Source organism: Ammospiza nelsoni, chromosome 2 (genome assembly GCF_027579445.1).
Source record: "Ammospiza nelsoni isolate bAmmNel1 chromosome 2, bAmmNel1.pri, whole genome shotgun sequence".
NCBI classification, from domain to species: Eukaryota; Metazoa; Chordata; class Aves; order Passeriformes; family Passerellidae; genus Ammospiza; species Ammospiza nelsoni.
Genome location: NC_080634.1, coordinates 104300889 through 104322003, shown reverse-complemented (window position 1 = coordinate 104322003; position 21115 = coordinate 104300889). Strand labels below are relative to the sequence as shown.

General features: G+C 39.3%; 1 protein-coding gene across 2 annotated transcripts in view; it reads left to right on the top strand.

Moving 5' to 3' along the window:
- Nucleotides 1-21115, top strand: part of SH3KBP1 (SH3 domain containing kinase binding protein 1) — a 214584-nt gene that overhangs the window by 154462 nt on the left and 39007 nt on the right. For both annotated transcript variants that reach the window (XM_059466276.1, XM_059466277.1), the window contains one exon: nucleotides 6274-6368. In XM_059466276.1, the coding sequence (XP_059322259.1) occupies nucleotides 6274-6368 (95 nt within the window). The remainder of the gene's footprint in view (nucleotides 1-6273; nucleotides 6369-21115) is intronic.

The window sequence follows — 21115 nt, the reverse complement described above, 5'->3', positions numbered from 1 at the left end:
TAATGGGGTGAGTTTGTTGAAGCAAAAGGCAGAGGTGTGTGGTCTCTAAGGTGCATCTCCCAACAATACACTTTGTAAATCTCCCCAGAAATGTACTTAAGATTTTATGAGTCTTGAGGGCCAAAGACAATTTTTGCTCAAAGGAAGAGCACAGTGAAGGTACAAATCTTTACAGGGTTTGAGTGATCCCTTGGAAAACATCAGTAATCTTTTACAAATGAGGGAATGCATCTTCAAAGAGAAAAGGGGAGAGCTGTTTGATCTAGATTTGTGGATTCCTAGATTTAGAGGAGTATTCTGCTCTTGAAGTTCCATCTCTGCCAAGTAGATAGGATGGCACATTAATGCATCAGTGTTTACAATCCTCTTTCTGGGGTGGGATATATTGTTTTCTATGAAATAGCTTACTTTTAGTATGAGTGGCTTGTGGTGAATAGGATATGTTGTAGAAAATATATCTTTGAAGTAGCTCTGTTGGATTCTAAAATTAAGCAAAACAAAACCATCCACAACATCTCAGAGTTCTTGCAGATTACTGAGACTGCATTAATAAAGTATAAAAAAGCAGACAACAAAAGAGCAAATGCAGTAAGTCACAGAGTGCCTTCACCACAGCACTTAATTTGATTACTCCACTCACTATTTAAAATTTGTGTTAAGCTATTGTATAGGAATACCAAGATCATAGCAAACAATCTTTTTGCATGGTGAATATGTATTAATAGGACCATAGTTACTTCTGTTTCTGTTTTCTTAATAAGATGGTGTTTTGACAGTTTACATCTTACTAAGTTCTGTGAAAATATTTATTAGTGAAATCTATTTATGAGTCTTGAGTGCAGCAATTAATAGTAAAACCAAATTGTGCTGAATATAGTGTTTGGATTTTTTTTTTTGTTGTCTGATTTGAGATTTTGGTAATAATTATGTAATTTTTCATTAGATTTTGTATGTTTTACTGCATTTCAGAAACATTTTATGAGTGATAGTCAAAGAGAGGAAGTTTAAGCTCAAGGAATACTACCTTAATGCTGCTTGTTTTCTTGCTTAGTATTACTGTTTGTGTCCATATTGATTGCTGTATGATTTAGACTTTGCTGATGGGCAAATATTTAAGCCACAAAGATTAACCATACAAAGAAGCAACAATAGAAGTAAAAGAAAGAGATTGTGTCATCCTGCCCTAAGAGGAAAAGCAAATTCCAGAGTCACTGTCCCCATTGAAATTTAAGCTGGAATGAATATTTGTCTGTGGACTGCCTTCTTGAAGGTTTCAGCTCACCCCAAGAGTGTGGCAGGAGAACAAACACAAGAGTCATGCTTTAGAAGTGCAGCAGGGTTCACTGATACAGTAAATGGAGTTTGCTCAGATCTGGTTGGAACAGTACAATATTTAACCAGTCTCTCAAAATACAAACAAACCAATTTACCTGGTATACTACTGCAGGACCCCAAGTCCCAGAGCAGGTCTGCAGCTTGACATCAGCTCTTTACGCTGCAGTTGTAAATACACATTGAGCCACTGGATTCTGTCAGGGGAACACTGTCCCTGCAATGGCCTGGGTAGTGAAGTGGCCCCTTGCTATTACTCTTCCTCTTGAGCAATGATTTTTCGAGGGGTTGGGACTTTGCCAAAAAGGCCCCATTTTCAACCTGGGGACAGACAGTGTTGCACAAAGACACATGATAACAACCCCCATAAAATATCTCATACCCTTTAGCTTTATCCATTCACTCAGTCCCTTGAGCAGTGCCCGTGGTTGGGAGGAGCTGTGAGTTTGCAGTGAGAGACTGATGTCTGATAGAGTAAAGTACTGCTGAATTGATAAAACAGCACTAAAAAGCTCATGAGTATCATCTTTTCTTCTCCCTTACTGTTTCCAAGACATCTGCTGTTGGGGGTTTATTAACAGATATATTTTTATCAGGTCAGGAGGAAAAACAGAGGCTTCTGGAAGAACTGTCTGTGATGTATAAACTCAGCTTTGGATGTCAAATGTAAAAATGAGATTTATCATCTATAGCTGAGGGATACTTAGTATCTTAGTTTGAAGTTTTAATTTGGCTTATTTGCCAGGCATATAATAGGACATATTGTTTTGACTCTTAGTATTTTTCTGGGTTTTTTTTTATTTTATTCAGAAAATCCCAAATTCAAATTCAGCAAATTCCAGTGTGGTCTATACAATGCTGTGTCTGAAATAGGTTTTTTCTCTTTTCTTCCTTCCTATCTAAACAGGACTGTGGACATTAAGTGTTTCTACATTCTGCTGCGGTATTGTCTCTTACTGAGTAAGGACAATTTTAGTCCTGATGTGACATAGCCTATTAGATTTTTCTCTGCTTTTATTAATTTGATTTTAAAGGTTCATATTATTTTGAGTTCTGTTGGCTTTGTTTTTGCTTGCTTAAATCATGTTGGTTTACCTATCCCTTAGGAGAAGATTGAAAGCTGACTTTGTCCAGTTGCTTACATTGCTCCCAACCCATCTGTGATGTTGAGACCTCTGTTGCAAGATGATCCACTGGGCTCAGTGATTTAGTGTAGGTTTGTCTGAATTGTACTCAGGAAGTCCAGACTTCCACTGTACATAAACCATATTCTTTTTCTGTGGCTGTTCCTTCACTCTGTGTTCCTGTGCCAGCATTCAGAGCACAGGGGGACCATGAGCCTCCCCCAGCTCCCTCTTGTGCCTCTCAGAAGTTTCTTCTGGCTCTTTATGAACCACATCATCAATTGGTTGATTTTTGACATTTTCTATAGTTTAATTCCTTGGTTTGCTGTTATTTAGGTTTGCTTTTGTTTAAGAAAATAAAAGGTTTATAATTTGGTGGGGAGAATGGACAGAGTTGGGGACAACAGAGTTCTTGACACCAAAACTAGAAGGACAAGAAGTGTATCTGTCTGCTGGAGAGAGCTTGCTTCCTGATCATCTACTGATATTTCAGATGCTGAAACCACAGCCCTTTCTCCACTCTTGTCTATCAGGGTCTTCATCCTGAAAGACAATTCAAATACCCAGTCTTCAAATAGCAAGCCTGAGGGAGGCTTCTCTGTTACAGGACTCAGGATACCCAAACCCTTTGCTATCCAAAGCATTTTTTAACCTGAAGCCTGTGTGATTCATGTGCCTTGAGCAGAAGGTGCACTGCAGACATCCTGTCAGAGTGATGCTGTGGTGCCTGTTTGCAGTTTTTTGGCTGTACTTTGTGCTTGGCTTCCCACTTAATCTTCAGCTGATGCTGTTATTGAACGGAGGATCAATGTATGTGTCTGAGAATGGATGTTCTGGTATCATCCTTCTGGGCCTCAGGTGTTGTTTACCTCTGAGAATCCAGTCAGTTCTGCATCCCAAAAAAGAAATGCTAAGCCTCTTCCCAGTAACTGGAGACTTGCCTGAGTGTGCAGCACTCAGCTTCTTTAGTGCAGTATTGCATCTACATCAACTCTGGGCTAATACATTGAATCTATTATTTAGCACAGCTGCTTTTCAGAGTGTGGATATACTCAGAATAGGAAAAAAACCCACGATGATAATTTAAGGCAGCATGCCACTGAAGTGTAAAATGTGTTGAATCTCATATTTATCTACATGCTGCTTTGCATCCAGCTAAGTTACTGTGTGTGAGCTTTCTACCAGCTTTTACATAAAATGTTGTTATACTGTCTCTAAGGCAAGGCAGTGAGCAGGTGAAACAACCTAGCCAAGTCCACAAGGAGACATCCCAACCCTTCCTCAGAATGCAGTAAAGCAGCAGTTGGACATCCATTTCATCTTCTGAATCTGAGTTGTGACCTGGTGGTTCGCACATGCCCAGTGGTTTGGAAAAGTCACCAAATGTTTATTTCATAGCGTTCTCTGCTTTCAGAACAGGGAAAAGGATTTCCCTCCCTTGCTCACTTCTTTTCCCTCAAAACTTTTGTTCATTTTCTTCACCTGAATTTTGTTTCTCCAGCGACTCCAGGGGAGGTTTGGTGAGCTGGCCCACCCAGCAGCTGTGCTCCACCCAGCCACTTGTTCCCCATATGGGAGAGAGCCGAGCAAGCAAAAGCGAGAAAATCAATGAATAAAGACAGTTTGATAAATAAATGAAAGAGAAATAAAAAGAGGCAGCACAAAGGCAACCACCATTCAGTAGCTCAATTCTTTCACCACCTACAGGGGATCAATGTCCAGCCAGTCTCCAAGGAATGGAAACACCCCCAAAGCCATTTATTGCATTATTCATTTTTATTGCTGAGCAGGGGGCCATATGGCACAGAATATCCCTTTACTCATCTTGGGTCAGCTGCTGTGTCCCCTACAGCTTCTTGCTCACCCTGGCCTACTTGGGGGATAGAAAAGGGGGGAAAAAGAAAGCTGTGTAGGTATGCTGGGCAACAGTGAAAACACCAGTGTGTAACCAGTGCAGTTTTAGTCACAAATCAAAAATGCAGCACCATGTGGGCTGCTGTGAAGAAAATTAACTCCATGTCAGCCAGACCTAATACAGGGCATGGCCAGAAAACCAACTGTAATGGTCATCAAACATTTTAAATATTTGAGTTCAGAATAAGAAATCTGAAAAGCCTAAGAAGTTCTTGCTTGCTTGAACCAATGACACATAAAATTCATACTGTTTCTGAATGACTGTGTGTGAAATGAAGAGCTTTCCTGTTCACTACTAGTGCTATTTAATTTCTCAGGCTGATGGTGCTTGCAGAGAGCAAATTTTCAGATGCACATTTCTGGGCTGCTTCTTTACAGCTGGTGTTCCTCTCACTAAACTTTAGAAGTTTGGAGGGAGCTTATGTGTCAGAGCCCTAAGTTTGGGTTATAATCATGAGTTTGGTATCTGGATTTTTTGGGGGCTGGTCCCATTACACATCTGTCACTGCTGTCCAGGGAGCAAATGGTTCAGGTAATCAAATGTAGGTGTCTGCTCCTGGAGTCAGGAGTGGCTCTCAAGGCTTTGCTCAGTTTAGTGACCTGGTCTCCATTGACTTTAATGCCCTGACCAGGTTGGTTTCTAACATTGGATGCCTGAATCTAAATTTAGACACAGGACCAAAGCTTGGGGGCTGAAATCAGTAGCCTGCATCTGGAGCTCATTGAGATACCCCCATGGTATTTTGTTTTGAATTACCTCCGGCTGTCAGACCAGAGGAACCTGGGAATTCCATAGGTTCTGCCATACTATGCGTGTGTCTTACACACTCACAAGTGTCTGAAAAGGCACTTAGTGTCTGGGCAGCTGAACTGACCCCCTGGTAGAGCCTCAGATACCCTCAAGTGTGATAATGCAGGTTCTCTTTATAGTAATGATAAAAGAATAAGTCCTGTTATTTCAAATTAATTTGGATTTCTGTGGCCTGCCAGTACTTCTCTGCATTGAATATGGAAGTTGACTAGACAGAGAAGTCATCAAAAATGAGACATTTAAAGGGAGGTGAACATTTCTACAAAATCACATGCCCTTCTACAAACAGTAGAGTAGTTTACTTAGTCCTTTTAGACCTGCTGTCTTGGAGTATCACATATTTTTATGCATAGTTTAACAGCTGTAAAACATATTCCCTTTTTATTTGTAAGGCACATTGACATACTCATCTGTTGCACAGCAACATGGAAGTTACTGCTTTTCATGACAACTGCTTTTTATGATTTCTGAGTAGGAGTGCTGGCTTCTGTATTTTCCAGATGAAAGTTGAGATGATGCCCTTATAGACAGTAAAGGAAAAAGAATCAAGGAAACTTTGGAGTAATACTCAAAACTCTTACACTGAGTGTACAGGTGGTTTAGTTATTAATGGCGTAACATTCATTAATGTCTTATTTATTGTTGTACCATCTGTATGGATTCATAAATATCTGCTTTCTTGCACACAAGGGGGTAGGTAAGCTGTGTCACCCTACTGCATTCTTTATGTTTCAGTTTATGCAGTCTGGTGGGAGGCTGTACCAGTGGAACTATGGAAGGAAGTGGCAGATACAGGTTTACTCTAAGGGAAAGGCTGGTGGCAGGTTGCTGTCTGGAGCAATTTCATTTGAGATAATGGTTCTAGGGGCTACAGAGCTGACTCCCTGGATGACGTGTGTGGGAATGCTTATCAGCCTGCAGTTTTTTAAATATTTCATGTTGTTTGTGAAGGTCTAAAATACAAAGAGAAAGATGGCAAGGAAATGAGGCAGCACAGAGACACTAATGGAATATTTTATGAAGATTATTCACCCTTGAATAAGCAGTTGTTATAAAGTGATAATTTATCACAGTGAATGTTCTTCCTTTCAGACAAGGAGTATTGCAAAGTGATATTTCCGTACGAAGCGCAGAACGACGATGAACTCACAATCCGGGAAGGTGATGTTGTCACACTTATCAGTAAGGTAAAAGCAATACTATTCTCCTATAAGCAGTGATACAGTTTTTAAAATTTGCATAATTAAATTGCCATAAAATTAGTGTTTGTGCCTATAGTGTTGCTGCTAAACCAATGCTGGTTTGACAATGAAACATTATGCAGACTTCAGAGCTCTACATCTCCCTTCCTCTTGTGCTTTAGAGCCTTACCCTGATAATGAACGTTAAGCAAAGAACAGCCAATGTGTGCTCAAATTTATACAATTAATTTTAATTTGAATCCGCTGGCAGATCAACATAAATTGTAAATTGATCCCTGTAACAAACATAATGGCTTAGAAAATAAACTGGAAGATTCAGGAAAGCAACAGCTTTGAATATCTCTCTTTGGTGAATGAGTTATTTCTCTTGTAGGCATTGTGAATTAGATTTTTGTGTTAGATTTTGAAGTAATGTGGCTAAATTAATTTACTGAACTAAACATTTAAAATTTAGCCACCCTTAATATTCTGGTAAAGCAGAGAAAGATGACAGAGCAGAAAATAAATAGTTTTACATCTGTGTTTTTTCTAAAACTATGTGTAATTATTTAAGATTAGAAATTAAAAAACAGTGCCAGGATTTATACTAAATCTTCAAAAGCCATAGAGTGAGATGGTGAGTAAACAGTTGGTTTTCCTTTGGAAGAGCTGTGCACCATGTTACAAAGAACAGATTACAATATAGGTGCACTTAATTTCCTGCTCCTCTTTAAAGACTTTACAGTTTGTTTAAAAGTTTTGGATTGCTGGACATAAATATTTGTGGGGAAAAAAAAATCTATAAACTAGAAAAAGCTGTGGATCTTCCATGAGGAAGATGAATCATAGCAATGTACACAATACTGCTGCTTTTGTTTGAGCTTATATGAAAGTAAAATAATTAATTCTGTAATTGATGTGTCATAAGAAATTGTTACGTGACTGAACAATTTGGCACTGGGTGAAAAAAACCCCAAAACTTGGGAAGTCCATCTGGGGCTGTGTTTGCCACATATGAAGCTATTTTCAATCCTATAGGACATCTTTGTCCTGAACAATATGCATGTAACCAAAGAAAAGTAATCACACATGTGGTAGGAAGAGAAACTGCAAATGTAAAAATAAATTGTGTACATTAAATATCCTTTAATGGCTTGCCCTCATTGACCTTTGTTTAGCTTGTAGAGCTGTGTAGCTTTGCCTGATTTAGAATGTTCTCTTGTGAGTATTTAACAGTGTTTCTGATCATGAAAATGGCTTTTAAGAGGTTTCTCCTGTCCACTTTATGCTTTATTGACCAGAATGATTTAATTCCCCAAGATGGCTGGTCTCTGGGTGGAGCTGTGTTCATCAGCAAGCATAGATAAAAAGACAATTACATTACTGAGGTTTCTATGTGAGATTTCATTAGCTTGCTTTTTTGCATTTTCTTCTTCCCTCTGCCACAGTGGAAGGATATTTGTCTTTTATAAAAACTAAGCTGATGATTTGACCACATTGATCAATTTTCCAAGCCAGGCAAAGAGAATGATTTGGAATAGTAAATACACTATTCTCTAGCCCTGTCCTTCTGTTCTCCAGTGATATCAAGCCATTGCAGACATTTTATTTACTTTTCTTCTCTTTTTCTGTGTCATGTCACATCTGTGAACACTTACATAAACCCATGTCTCTAGAGAGGGGGATCTCAATGCACAAAATCCTGGAGTTTCTCTAGGGATGCCTTTTTATGCACTGTCAGAACTGATCTGAGCCACTGCAGAAATGGTGCTTAACAAGCAGTCACTTTGCAGATCCTTTTGTGCTTTGCAGACTTGTGGGGTTTCTTCATCTGTTTTTAACACAGTTAAAAAAATAAAATTCAGGCTATGTGGTGTCAGGGTCTTTGCTGTAGAGTTCTGAAAACAGTGACGTCTCCTTTATGCTTTACCACAAAATACAGTAACTTTATTTTACTCCAGATCTTCTGAAGCAGATGTCTGTTGTCATCTTTCTTTTAGTCAGCAATAACAAAGTCAGCCCCACCTTTCTGCCCACCGATGGCTTCTGCTAGAGAGTGACCTGGAGCTCAAATCACCACACATGACCAGTTAGTGAGCCATGCTGACTAAGAGGCATCAAAGAGAAACATATGGAATGCTTCAGAAGTTATTATCATTGATATGCTTTGCTATCAGATCACAGAGTTTCTTTTAATTTATTTGTAATGAATTGTTTTGCAGGTTTTGCTTTCTATGCTGGAAAGCATTAGGCAACATTTATTCTTCTCAATTATGTAGACCTAAAGAGAGAAGACTGCTACTTCTAAGGAAACAGATGGGTGTCACAGTACTTCCTACAACCACAGATGCATTATTGTAAAATAATGTATTTTGTTGAAATCACTAAAACTAAAAAGTGATATACATTCCCAGCATAAAATGTCTGTCACTAGACTAGTCTGGGTTTCCACAATTAGATCCATAGGAGCATTGAAGATTCATAATTTTAACTCATGCTGAAATTGCTTCTATTTGAAAACAACAGCATTGGTGAGAATGTGTGGGAGTGGCTGAAGTAATGAGTGACAGAAGAATGGGAGAGAAATCTCATTAGAAGAATGTAAAATGCATTACAATAATCTTAAAACCATGAAGATAACACATGATAGGTGGTAAGACAAAAGGGGATGGATCAAATGAGCTAGATGGGAAGTTCCTACAGGAGCCTGGGTACGGGTGCACACTGTGTGACAATGGAGGAAACTGTTTGTCTAAGGTTCATCTTAAAATGCTAGGACCTAATTTTGTGGAAAGGTGTAGAATCAGTAAATGCAGAATTCAATATCACCATTTTAACAGTATCCACAGACAAAAAGGATAAGAATATAACAGATTTCTCTTTCTTTTATTCAATTGAGTTGTAAAAGTCCCTTTGTCAAGATCATAAAATCAAGATCATAAAATATCTCTCTAATATAAAGAGCAGACTCTGTTGCAAGTTCTCACTGTTTTGATGGATGTTGAGATCTTGAATCACAAGCTGGTCAGAACTTCCCAATAGGTCTCTGTGATAGGAGAATTTGAATATCTGAGGTTTCTTTGAAATAGCTAAAGAAAACTTTGAACAGATTTGCTAAATCACAAGTGACTCCCTAATCACATGGAGAATGTGCTGGAAAGGTTTATTTAAGTGCTGAAGAAAGTCATTAGAGGCTGATCACTTACAGGTCAGAGTGGTGTGTATTTGGGGAGATACAGGGTAAAGGATGGCATTATGCAAAACTGATAACCAAAAATAATTGCCAATTATTTGGAAAATACACACTAGGAGATTGAGTCCAAATATATCTTAGTTAAAATGTACCTAAAAGACTGAAGAAAAGCCCAAAATTCACATACATCTATTCCAAAAATTCTGGAAAAGGTTTTTCTTCCCTTTCATTGCCCAGTGAAGCAAATACCCTTGTAAATACCTAGAAAAGGTTTTATTTATTAATAAGTGGAAATAAAAGTGGGCAAATAGTATTCCTTTAATTCTTTCATGCAGAATAATGTAAAACCCCTGAAAACATTGGTCAGAATTGTAACAGAAGGTAAAAACTTCATCTTCAAGGCAATAAACGAAAAGATCTGGTACCTTTGCTGTGCAAAAAGGGAGTCTAAGAAAGATGCACCTTTGAAAGAAAGAATAAAAACCAAAATACAGTAATATTACTTATACAGTTAAGGTGATGGTTGTGCATTTTGATGATTAGATATGTTCATAAGGTTAAAATTATGAATGGTAATAGGCCATGAGATTGACACTGTAGATTATTTTTATATTGTCAAACATTTGTGTTCCTTAGGTTTTTGGTTTTTTGGGGTTGTTTTGTGTCTTCAAAATATTCCTGACAGCATTTGGGTGTGGGTAAGAACACTGGTAATCACTGCACGCTGCAGCTGAAGGAGAGTGGCAAACAAATCTTTTATCATGCTTGTATTTGTAATAAATATTGTATTTTCTAAGCAGCAGAAAATTCATGTGACATTTTCAACGGTCATCATTAAAATTTTACAGGACTTTTTATTCCAGCCCTCTTAGATCTAGCTATTGTAAGCCACTTTTCTACAAATTTATTAATAGCTTTGATAAATTATGACAAAATGCATAGGATTCTGAAGACTTCACTGGCACACAGAAAATTACCTGTGTGAGGGATCAATAGAAATGGCTACATAATTTCAAAGCAAATACATCAAGCACACGCTGGCAGCTGTGCACTCATTCAAAAGCAGTTTTACTGCAAGGATGTAAAGAATATTTCATTGCAGTGCATCAATCTACATGAGCTCTAGACAGCAAAGACCACTTTGTTCCCAGGAGTGAAAATGGTCTGGATAAATAAAATTAGCTGCTTCAAAAATCATTGCAAGTTTGAAAAGCTGGCAGCAATGGAAAGATATCCTCATCTGAACCCTTATTATCAGTGGGCAGCACTGATATCAGCAGCAATTCTGAAGTTATAAGGTGGTTTTGCTCATGCTATTCAAGTAGCACTGGGAAAGTTACTGCATTGGTATCATAAAAGACACAATAGGATAATTACTAGTGAAAAATTTACATGACTATCTGGTCTAGATATTTAATGGCGACCCAATTTGTAGAGCTTAATTCTGTGCTGGGGGGCAAAGAGCCACAAACCTAGTTATAAAAATAAGCATAATGGCAATCACTTTTTACAAAGCTTGTATTTGCTTTTGGTGTTACCGTTAATAATTTATTGAGAGATTTGCAAGTTTTGTGGTTCAAAATGCTGTACATTTAGCAACTTCCTGCCCTGAGGAATGTGCAGTGGAGTGATAAGACAGACAAGTAAGCACAGGTGAGTAGAAGAGCATAAGGAAACAATTCAATGAGTTTCAGTCCTGGTAGTCTCTTTCACCATGTCCTTTTCTCACTGCTGCAGTGGTGCTGTGTGTGTTTGTCCCTGTAAGAGCATGGAATCTGTCCTTGTGCAGAGCCTTTAATGCTGCCCAACCCTTGGGGTAGCCTCAAGGCAGCTCATTTAACCCTGCCTGTGTTCATAGGCAGTTACAGGAGCGTGGCCCTTTTGCCAAAACAATTCTCCTGCTTTTCTCTCTTACACCAACTCTAAATGCTCATCCTGGTGCAGGAGGTAATTGTCCAGAGCACTTTCTTTAGCTGAGAGATTGGCAAGGCAAACTGATCTGGGCAGGGCAGTGAAGGGAAACAGCTGCTGTGCCGGATGCAGGGGGCTCCTGAAGGATGAAATTGGTGAGTGCTGTGCTAAAGGATCCTGCCAGAGAGCTGGGGCCGTGAGCAGGGGAAGGAGCACAGGCAGTGTGATGGCACAGAAGGCACTTGCTGATACTCAGTTGAGCATTTTGCTGGACTGGGGAGTCACTAGGGTTGCCAGAAATTGTTTCTGTGGGGTTTTATTCATTGCTGAATTTTTCTGTATGTCTTTAATTACAAACAACACACACATATTTTACAAACCTTGGCTATAGAAATATGTGAAGGAATTAAAAACTCTAAGATTTTCCTTAATTATGAGCTAATAGGTAGCTATCACTAATTCTTCCTTATTAAGATGAAATCTTCACTATTTTCACCTCTATGGGTAACAACAAACCAGAGTGATAATATCTCAGATCATTTAAAAAACACCTAATTGGCAAGAATATAGAATTCTTCCAAGCAGAACTATTGTAGCTTAAGGCTTTCAAAATAAAGTTTAAGATTGTCTCTTTCTTCCTTTGAAAGAAAGGAAAAAATTAGTCACATTTCATAATAGTCAGGTAGTTTTGTTTTTTCTTGATTGACAACTAAAATCAAGCTTTTAGCTCATTTTTAGACAATAGTTTTCTAATATAACCATGCAAAAAATTAGGTTATGTAGTTAAAGTATGATCTGATTTATTAAAATAAAATGATGGCTTTCTGTCAGAGTAACACAATGGACTTGTGTTGACACTGAATATTTGGTCATGCAGATGCCCCTTTTTGGGATTTTAATACAAGATATTTTGCACATTTGTGCAAACTTCTGCAGCAATATTGCATACAGAAACTGAAAGGAATACTTTAAGTAAAGTAAGTAAGTAAACATTTAATAATGCCCAGCTTTAAGAAAGCTTTTATGATAGCTTTAAGAAAGCTTTTATGAATATTTGTGTTTAAAGAGAAGCATGTAAGCCATAAAGGCACTTCTTGCCTCTGGAAATGAATAGGTATTTCCTTCAGAAAGAACAGTACCATAAAGGCTCCTGAGATATCCATGAATTATTCATCACTGGCCAGGCCTAATGGCCGTACCTAATCTGCTTTCTGTGTTCCTTGCCCTCTACCCTTCACCACTTCCCTTGGCACCAGTTTTTCCCCCAGGACATCGTGCCTCCTCCTGTGATTGGGAGCCCTGCTTGTATCCCACTGCTGACTCCGTACAAGGAATGATTTTGCACACTGTGCATGCTGAGGGTGCCGATTTACATGATGGATGAGAGGTGGCTGCTCAAAGGGAGGGCTCTCCTGCCCTCTGCCCTTGCATCTGGCAACCACAGCACGCACAGAGGGGCTGTGTGAGCAGGGACAGGTGATGGAGGAGGGGGACTGTCCCAGCAGCTTGCTGAGAGCTTGGTGTAGCAGTAAGGTCACTTTTCCCTGCCCTGAAACTTCCCTCTGTAGGGTTTGACTAACAGGAATCAGAGGGTTTGGATCTCTTCTGGGTTTGAAGCCACAGTGCCATGAGGGATGGCAGCTGGGGTGGGTCCTGTTTGACACACCTCCAATGTGTGCAGCTAGTGCCTGGGGTAGAACTTGTGTCATTGCACAGAAGCATGAATGCTTCCTCAAATGAGTGATTTAAAGCACTTACATAAAACTTGTGGGCACTCTGATGATCAAGTAAATAAATGTTCATTTTCTGAAATTATGTTATATACTCAATACATTATGGAAAAAAGACTCTGAGTAGAGTCTATTGCATGAACCTTGTCCTTGGCCAAGGATTCTTAATGTTTATAAATAACTTTGAACACTTAGTCACATCTTGCAGCATTTCTTGGCTGCTGTGATTAGCAGTGGGGCATTAAGGTCTCTGCAGAGACAAACCCTGACAATGTTTATTTGGGAACCAGGTGCAGCTTACTTTTCATTGGTATCTTTAGGTATATTACTGAAACACAAATGTTTGAGCTCAGCACTTAAATAAGCTTTTAAGCCTGTGATTAGTCTAGGGAGAGTGGAACAGCCAGCACTTGAATGCTGATCTCAGTAGTATATTTATAATATTATTTTTTTTAAGTACACACTGAAGTTGTCTTTTCCTGGTTTTGTTACCCCAAATTGTGATGCTACAACAGTGACTTCAAAAGGAGGTGATTCTTTTGTTCATGGGAAGTCCCAGATTTGAATTTTGACAAACACAAGTTCATGCCAAGCTATGTAGGTGAAGTGGCAGGATCCCTCATGCATGCAGTGCTCCAAGATTTGCATAATTTGAAAGGCATTTTGTTTGTAAGTATGTTTAACACAGCCAAGCTAATCTAAAAAGGTGACATATTTTGAGATAAAAAAGGAAAGAATCTTTTTTTCTACTGAGATATTGCTGAAATGCTGAGGTGTCTGGAAAACTGTGATTATTGCTCACAGTGTGGGCTTTAGATGCATTTCTTAGCTTCATCCCTTCTTTTATTCTGAATGTTGGGTTCACCTGCTGGTTTGATGGTATTATCTGAAGCTCAACCTTTTCAGGGCAGAGAAAGCTATTTCAAGGGGAAGTGAAAATGCACATACAGTCCCAAGTAATTAGTAATTGTAATTAGGACCCAGGTCCTAAGATGTCTTCAATCTAAGTAGTAATAGCATTAAATAGTCTTTCAAATGTTTTGTTCTAGGTTTTTATAATCTTTCTAAATACAGAAAATGTAATTACATAAATATTTTATCTTGGCTCATCAGAGGCATAAATTATGTCTGTTATTAGAACCACCTTTCATGTTTGTGTTGGCTAATTTAGCTTTAATTTGAGTATTGGAGTGTTAGAGTTTTATGATGTGGAACATATTTATTTTTCCACAATAATTCTGCTGACTGAACATTGCAAATGAAGTGAATCCTCAGAAGAGATGGTTTTGTTCAATAAGCAACTTAATTCTTCCTGTTTGTACAAATATTTCATCAAAGCTTTTTAGCCTCATTACTGATTAAACCATCTAGTCACAGAATGTAAAGTCAAAAGATTAGACCTAGCCTGAAACATATTTAACAGAAAAAAAACCCTGCTCTGTTAGATCCTCTGCTCTAATGTCCTGGGAATTGCAGGTTGTTCATTATTCTCAGCCAGTTCTTTTTTGCAGGATTCAATAACCTGAGCCAATTTTTGAACAAACTTTTTCTTCTGGAGAGGGGTCTCCTTGTTGTGCCTTCCAGTAAAAACCACAGCCTGGAAAGAGCAGTGTAACCACAGCTGAAATAATGTCCAATTCCTGACTATCTCTCCTGTTTCCTTCCACAGAAGTTTGTAGAGCCTTGGAGCTTGCAGATAAATAAAAATGTTCCTGTTTGTCTCCTTAAGCTTTGAAAGATGCAACTGGCATTATCAGATGTGAGGTTCTGTGTGGCTTGGGCATGAGAACTGGCAGGAGCTGGGAAGGATCCATTCAGGATTTGGGGCTTTTGGAAGAGGTTAAGGATTTGAGCAGGATAAGCCTCTGGGTTAGGGGCCAAACAGAGGTTAGAGGCCAGACTGTGAGGTTTCCTTTAATGCTTTTCTTTCAATATTTCATAATCTACATACATTTGCAAGAAGTATGTAAAATGAAAATGGGTTTTCTCCAGGATTGCTTCAGAAGGCAAATTTATTGTCTATTGGGCTCTTTTATCTAAATTATCTCATATTAGGTAGTTGTTGAGAGACTCATTCTGTCTTATTGACAGATCTTAAAATCATGTTTCTGCCACGGAGTATCTGATTACTAACCAGATGCTCTAAATCATGGCCATTTTCTTAACAGAATTTAACAAATTTTGCACTTTTTTGCACTATAAGTTCTCAATCCCAGTAGCTGAGCTTATAGTAAGTAACAAACCTTGATCATTTGGAGAAGTACTAGGTAGCACAATGTGAGTGTAATGTTAGCCCCTGGAGAGATGATTTCCTTCATTCATAGATAGTTTACCAAGTTTAATGAGAACTGATGAGGATTCTAAAATCAATTCTTTTCTAACTCTTAAGATAAACTTGGATTTTGAGTATGATCTGTCTTGGTGTCAAAGTCATGACACTGAATGTAGCAAGAATTTCTAAAGAAACATATTTGAATATTATTAAAATGCTTTTCACCCTGATTTAACATGACTTTGTTGTTTCCCTCAAAAGCCAGATTGCATTAATGAAGATCTGATGTGTTTTTAATGATGGTTTGGCAATCACAGAGCCTGTCCAGTGGCCTTCTCTGGTGTTTGTGAGAGCTGGGACCTCTCGGCCCCAGCGCTGCAGTCAAGCCTGGAGGCCCCAGGGGTGCCCTGTGAGGGTGGCCTGAATGGCAGAGGGCTTGTCCTCCAGATTTGTCTTTCTATGAGCCTTTAATCCTCACATTCAGAAGCCTTTATATGTTGCATGTATCTCGTTGTGTATTATGGTTGATGTCTTGAAAAGCTCACTAGACACATTTTGTTTGCATTAAAGGTGGTTTGTTTTTCTTTCAATGATGATGTTGGCTAGCTGTTGTTAAAAGAATTCTGGAGAGATGCCTACAGTGGGGTTAGCAGTAATTTAATGGGGGGCTGCCAGCACAGCAGAGCTGACACATGAAAGCTCCCAGGGCAGGCACAAGAGAGATTCATGGCGTTCTGAATAATGCCGTTTTTCTAGCTCAACATTCTTCTTGATGAGAACCAACTTTACAAGGGCAGAAGGAAAGCAGAGATTTAATGAATGGAAATGCCAACTACTGGGATGATTTATTATTATTATTACTATTACTATTGTTTTTATTATTATTTTGTAAGGAACTATGTCGTCTAGTGGAGATTTCCCAAAAAGTGATGTTTTCTTAAGCCTTGCACCATTATGGTGTATGTCAGTGCAGATACTACAGTATAAGCTTCACATACACTTTTCTGGGGGCCTGCTTTTTCTTGTTCTTGGTGTTGCTTTCTGTCTTAGCTGTGATGGTGTAATCTCTGTGATGGAAGAGTTCTGAATCAAAAACTTTTAACCAAAGAGCTGAAAAATCAAGCAGTTGTGGGTTGATATCTAAACTATAGCTTCATATTTTAGCAGTATTGCAAACTACCATCATGTTCAGAGGATGCAGAAATCAGCTCCCTCAGAAAAACAGAAGTCCTATTTACAGATGAGAAGATTGGCCTTTTTCAGATCTATTTCTTCAAGAGTTTACACAGCTACAGTTCAAGCCATGGATAGGAGAGAAGATAATCACATAGCTTATTACTCAGTTTGTGACCTTGGGGAATAGAAAATAACTCTCATTTACTTATACTGGGAAAAGCCTTCCTCTTCACTGGGGGAGCTTGGAAGGTAGGTTAGGGAGTGGAGAGATGAACTGGGGCCATGGCACTCCCTGAAGTTGTCAGTCCTCCCAAAGGCAGCAGGAGAGGAGGGGAGTGGGTGCTGCCTCGAAGGCCTGGCTGCTTTGGGGGAAAAGGCAGGAAACACCTTTGCCCCTACAGTGGAGTGGAAAGCACAGCTGCAGCAGTGGATGTGGATGCCTGCTTCCTCTCAGGCCTCCTTGAGCTTTGGTAAAGCTGCAGGAATTGCTCAGCCATGGGTAGATTCCCCGAATCAGATGGTTGTTAGTGCTGGAGAGAGCAGTCTTGATGCACTTGCAGCTGGCTGCAGTGATGACTGAGGTGCAAGTCCAATGGGCTTCTGAACACATTATAATGTATACATAGAGCCAAGTAGCTACAGGGCTTTATTTAAGTGATTAAGAACAGTCTCATAGCACACAGTAATTCTCCTGTAAGTGGCTTCAAGAAAAAAAAAAAAGAAAAAGAAAAAGGGTAGAATAATGCATGGTACTTGGAAGAAAACATACACTGGAGCATGTCTGACATTTAAATTATAGTAATCTTGCATGCTTTATTGATTCTTGGTAAAATAATGAAAAAAATACAAATAGTAGAGTTTTATTATAAATATGTTCACAACGAGAAGTGCTGCTTTGCACTTCATGTTCCTTTTATCTGGCTCAGGCCTAGAGTACAAATAGTAGTGTGGGCTAGAAATAAACCCATCTCTAATAACCAAGTCTGTTTTTTTTAAAAGAAAGAACTTTATATGAAATAAAACCCCCTCTGTCTGTGGGGTGGACGAAACTCCTGCCTCCTTGGAGCTGAGGGAGAGGCTGTGAAGCTGTCAGCAATTCCAGCAGGGAGAGTTCAGTCAGGTTTGGTAGTGGGGTTATCAGTCACAGCCAAGCTTGTAGCTGGGACACACCTTGGCATGAGAGATACCTGCCAGGCATGAACTTAAGCCTTTTAATTTCATGGTCTTGAATGTGGTATCAGGTACTAAAGGGGACTTGTGGTGTTGTGAGGGTCCCCAGGACAAGGTGAGAGATGGGAATTGACTCCAAGTTCTCAGAAGGCTTATTTATTATATTACAGTATTATATTAAAAGAAATTATATACTAAAACTATAGTAAAGAAAGAGAAAGGAGACATCAGAAGGCTGGACAAGAACGATAATAAAAACCCATGACTGACCAGAGTCAGACACAACTGGACTGGAATTGGTCATTAATTAAAAACAACTCACATAGAACCAATCAAAGATGCACTTGTTGGTAAACAACCTCCAGACCACATTCCAAGCAATCAGATAATTATTGTTTACATTTCTTTTCTGAGGCTGCTCAGGATAAAAATCCTGGCGAAGGGATTTTTCAGAAAATATCACGGTGACAGGGACTGACAGCTCTGCCTTATCCACCTCCATTGTCACCTCTTTTACCACCAGGGAAATGGTGTTTGACCAAAGGGAATTCTGTGTTCTTGGCTGGTGGCAGCTGCTCCTGCATGGGGGATGCCATGGGCCCGTGTGGTGTGGGTGGGCTCTGTCTGAGCACAGAGTGGAGCATTTGTCAGATTGCAGAGCATAAAGTGCTTTATGCTGGGCTTTTCCTTCAATCTCCACCATCTTCTGCTCTTTTCTTGTTGAACTGAGATCACCAAAGGAAGGAACAGCACAATGTTTGCTCTAATACAGAGCAGTAGTTCTGCTGCTAAGAAACCTTTCAATGTAGGATACTGTGTGCATAAGAGACCAAAGTCATGATTCTTACACCCAGAAGAGGAGGAAGCATGACTCTACCATTTTATGACTTTTCTTCATCAGTATGAGAGTGGCTGCAGAATCTCTGCAGTTGCTAAAAGGTAACTAAGCCTTGATTTTATGCTGTCAGCTCTACTTATGTATCTCACTGTATTTCCCTTCCATTCAGTAACAGTGTGATAAATCTGGTGCTCTGAATGGAAACTTTCTTTGCCAAATATCTCCCCATGGTTTTGGCTGGTCTCTCTACTCATGTATCTCTCTCTTCCCCCTCTCCTCTGTCCCTTCTCTTTTAGTCACCACAGACATAAGTTTCAGAGTAGAACTGTGTTTTTACCTTTCTTGTTGTACCATTGGTTTGGGTTTGTATTTTGTTTTCTTTTTAGATGTTCCCTTTTGAAAAAAAAAGTCTGTTTTCTCCAGATGATTTTCTCTTCCAGTTTTATTCACAGCTTGCATGTCTCACTGCTAATTACATAAAGAGCAGTTCTTATTTTTCACATCAATGAAAGGACTGATGTTTTTAGTTCACTTGTACATACTCTGATAATTCTTGGCAACACGTTGACAAAAGGTAGCTATATTCTGATTTTCTAGTACTTTCCATTTCTCCCAGATTTACCCTTTCCTCTGACTTATGTAAATGTTCCAGCCCAGGCTGACATTTTAGTACCTTATATTTAGTGTAATATTTACTTCTTATAAAGTTTAAACATCTCAAAAATTCCCCAACACTTTAGTCTTTCCCTTTGCTATGTTTTGTCCAACTTTTGCCCAAATATTTAGCACAAAATGAATGTTGCTAGTTATGCCAGTGTATTCAGTTTTTTATGCTTTATTTGGGAACTGCTGAGGTATTGGAATGGTTGCTGAGTGGATGTGACAGCTGGAATCACACCCTGCCTTCCCTGGGGCAGGTCTGATGGGCAGAGAGGATGCTGGACATGGAGGATTCCCTGTCCTCCCTCTGCCTGGAGGGACTGAAGGGACTGAAGGGACAGGGCAGTGGCACCAAGCTCCTGCCCAGCACAGGGGGAGCATCCCCTCTGTGACTGTCCCCCCTGTCCAGGTGCCCTGGTACAGGCAGTGTGAGGCTGTCCCCAGTGACAGGTGACAGGCCTTGAGCTGTGCCAGAGGAGTTTTAGATCAGATGTGAGGAAATATTTGGTCACCAAAGGAGATGTCAAGCGCTGGAGCAGGCTGCACAGGGAAGTGGTGGAGTCTCCATCCCTGGAGGTATTTAGAAGACATGTAGATGTGGCACACAGGGACATGGTTTAGAGGTGGGCTTGGCAGTGCTGGGATAAAAAATGGATTCAGTAATGTTAGAGGTCATTTTCATCCTAAACTGTTTGATGATTTTACTTCACTAGAAATGAGGATAAAACCAAGATTTGTATTTTAATGAGAAAATACCAAAATCTCCCTCAAGATTTTTAATTTCTCTGTTTTATGAGTCTGCCTCTGCTTGAACAATCAAAGTAGGCTTGGCAATGTGAACCAGCAGTGAATTTCTCTGAGGTCTTTGATTGCACTGTCACTGCAATGAGAATGGTGGGTATACTCTCTAAATTAAGCTTTGGTAGGAGCTGATTTTTACGGTAGTTAAATGTTTACACAGCTACCCCTTAACTTGATGAATTTCAGTAGCTGGAGTATCTTTTTTGCAACGTTTTACTCCTTCAGTTTAATAAATATTTTTGAGGGCTTTTTTCTTAAGGGAAACCAAAATGCATTTCTAGTACTTGGGTTACATTTTCTTCATAGGACTTTGGGGATATTGCATCACCTGATTTTTGTTTAAGTTGTTATATATGATTCTGACAGGATAACATGGAGATAAAGCAGAGATCCATTTGTTTTGTTAATAAATTTTGGCTTATTAATAAAGATTTGTCAATCTTGATATTGGATTGCTTGACAGCTTTTCTATAAAATTTGCATTTTGAAATTACAGCCATTTTGCTGTACTTGAACACGTGGTTTTTTAACAAGATGTGTTTAAAAAAAGACAATATGGTTAAGATTGCATGGCTGATGGCAATCTGGAAGAATTTGAGTGATTTCTGCTCAATGTTCACAAGCAGACACGTTGTTTTCATCGTGCTGCCTTGATTGTGCTTCATAGCTCTGCCCTTTGTCAGTACTTGGGGCAGCTTGTGCAGTGTAGCTCAGGTGTGCTTGTGTGCTGCTCTGTCCCACAGTTGAGACCTACCTTCTGCCAGCACCTTAGGATGACTTCCAGAGGTTTCTGGGGCATGGCAAACCTGCAGATGTGGGTAGCAAAAGGGTACCACGATGGAGATTCTTCACCAGATTTCATCAGTAGCTTTTAACTTCTGAAATCTCTTTATTTCTTTCTCAGTGACCCATAAGCCTCCTCTTGCAAGTGAAGTAAATGAGAAAATTAAAGAGAAACTGCCTGAAGAGATTTACTTACTGAATTAAATTCCACTGGTGATT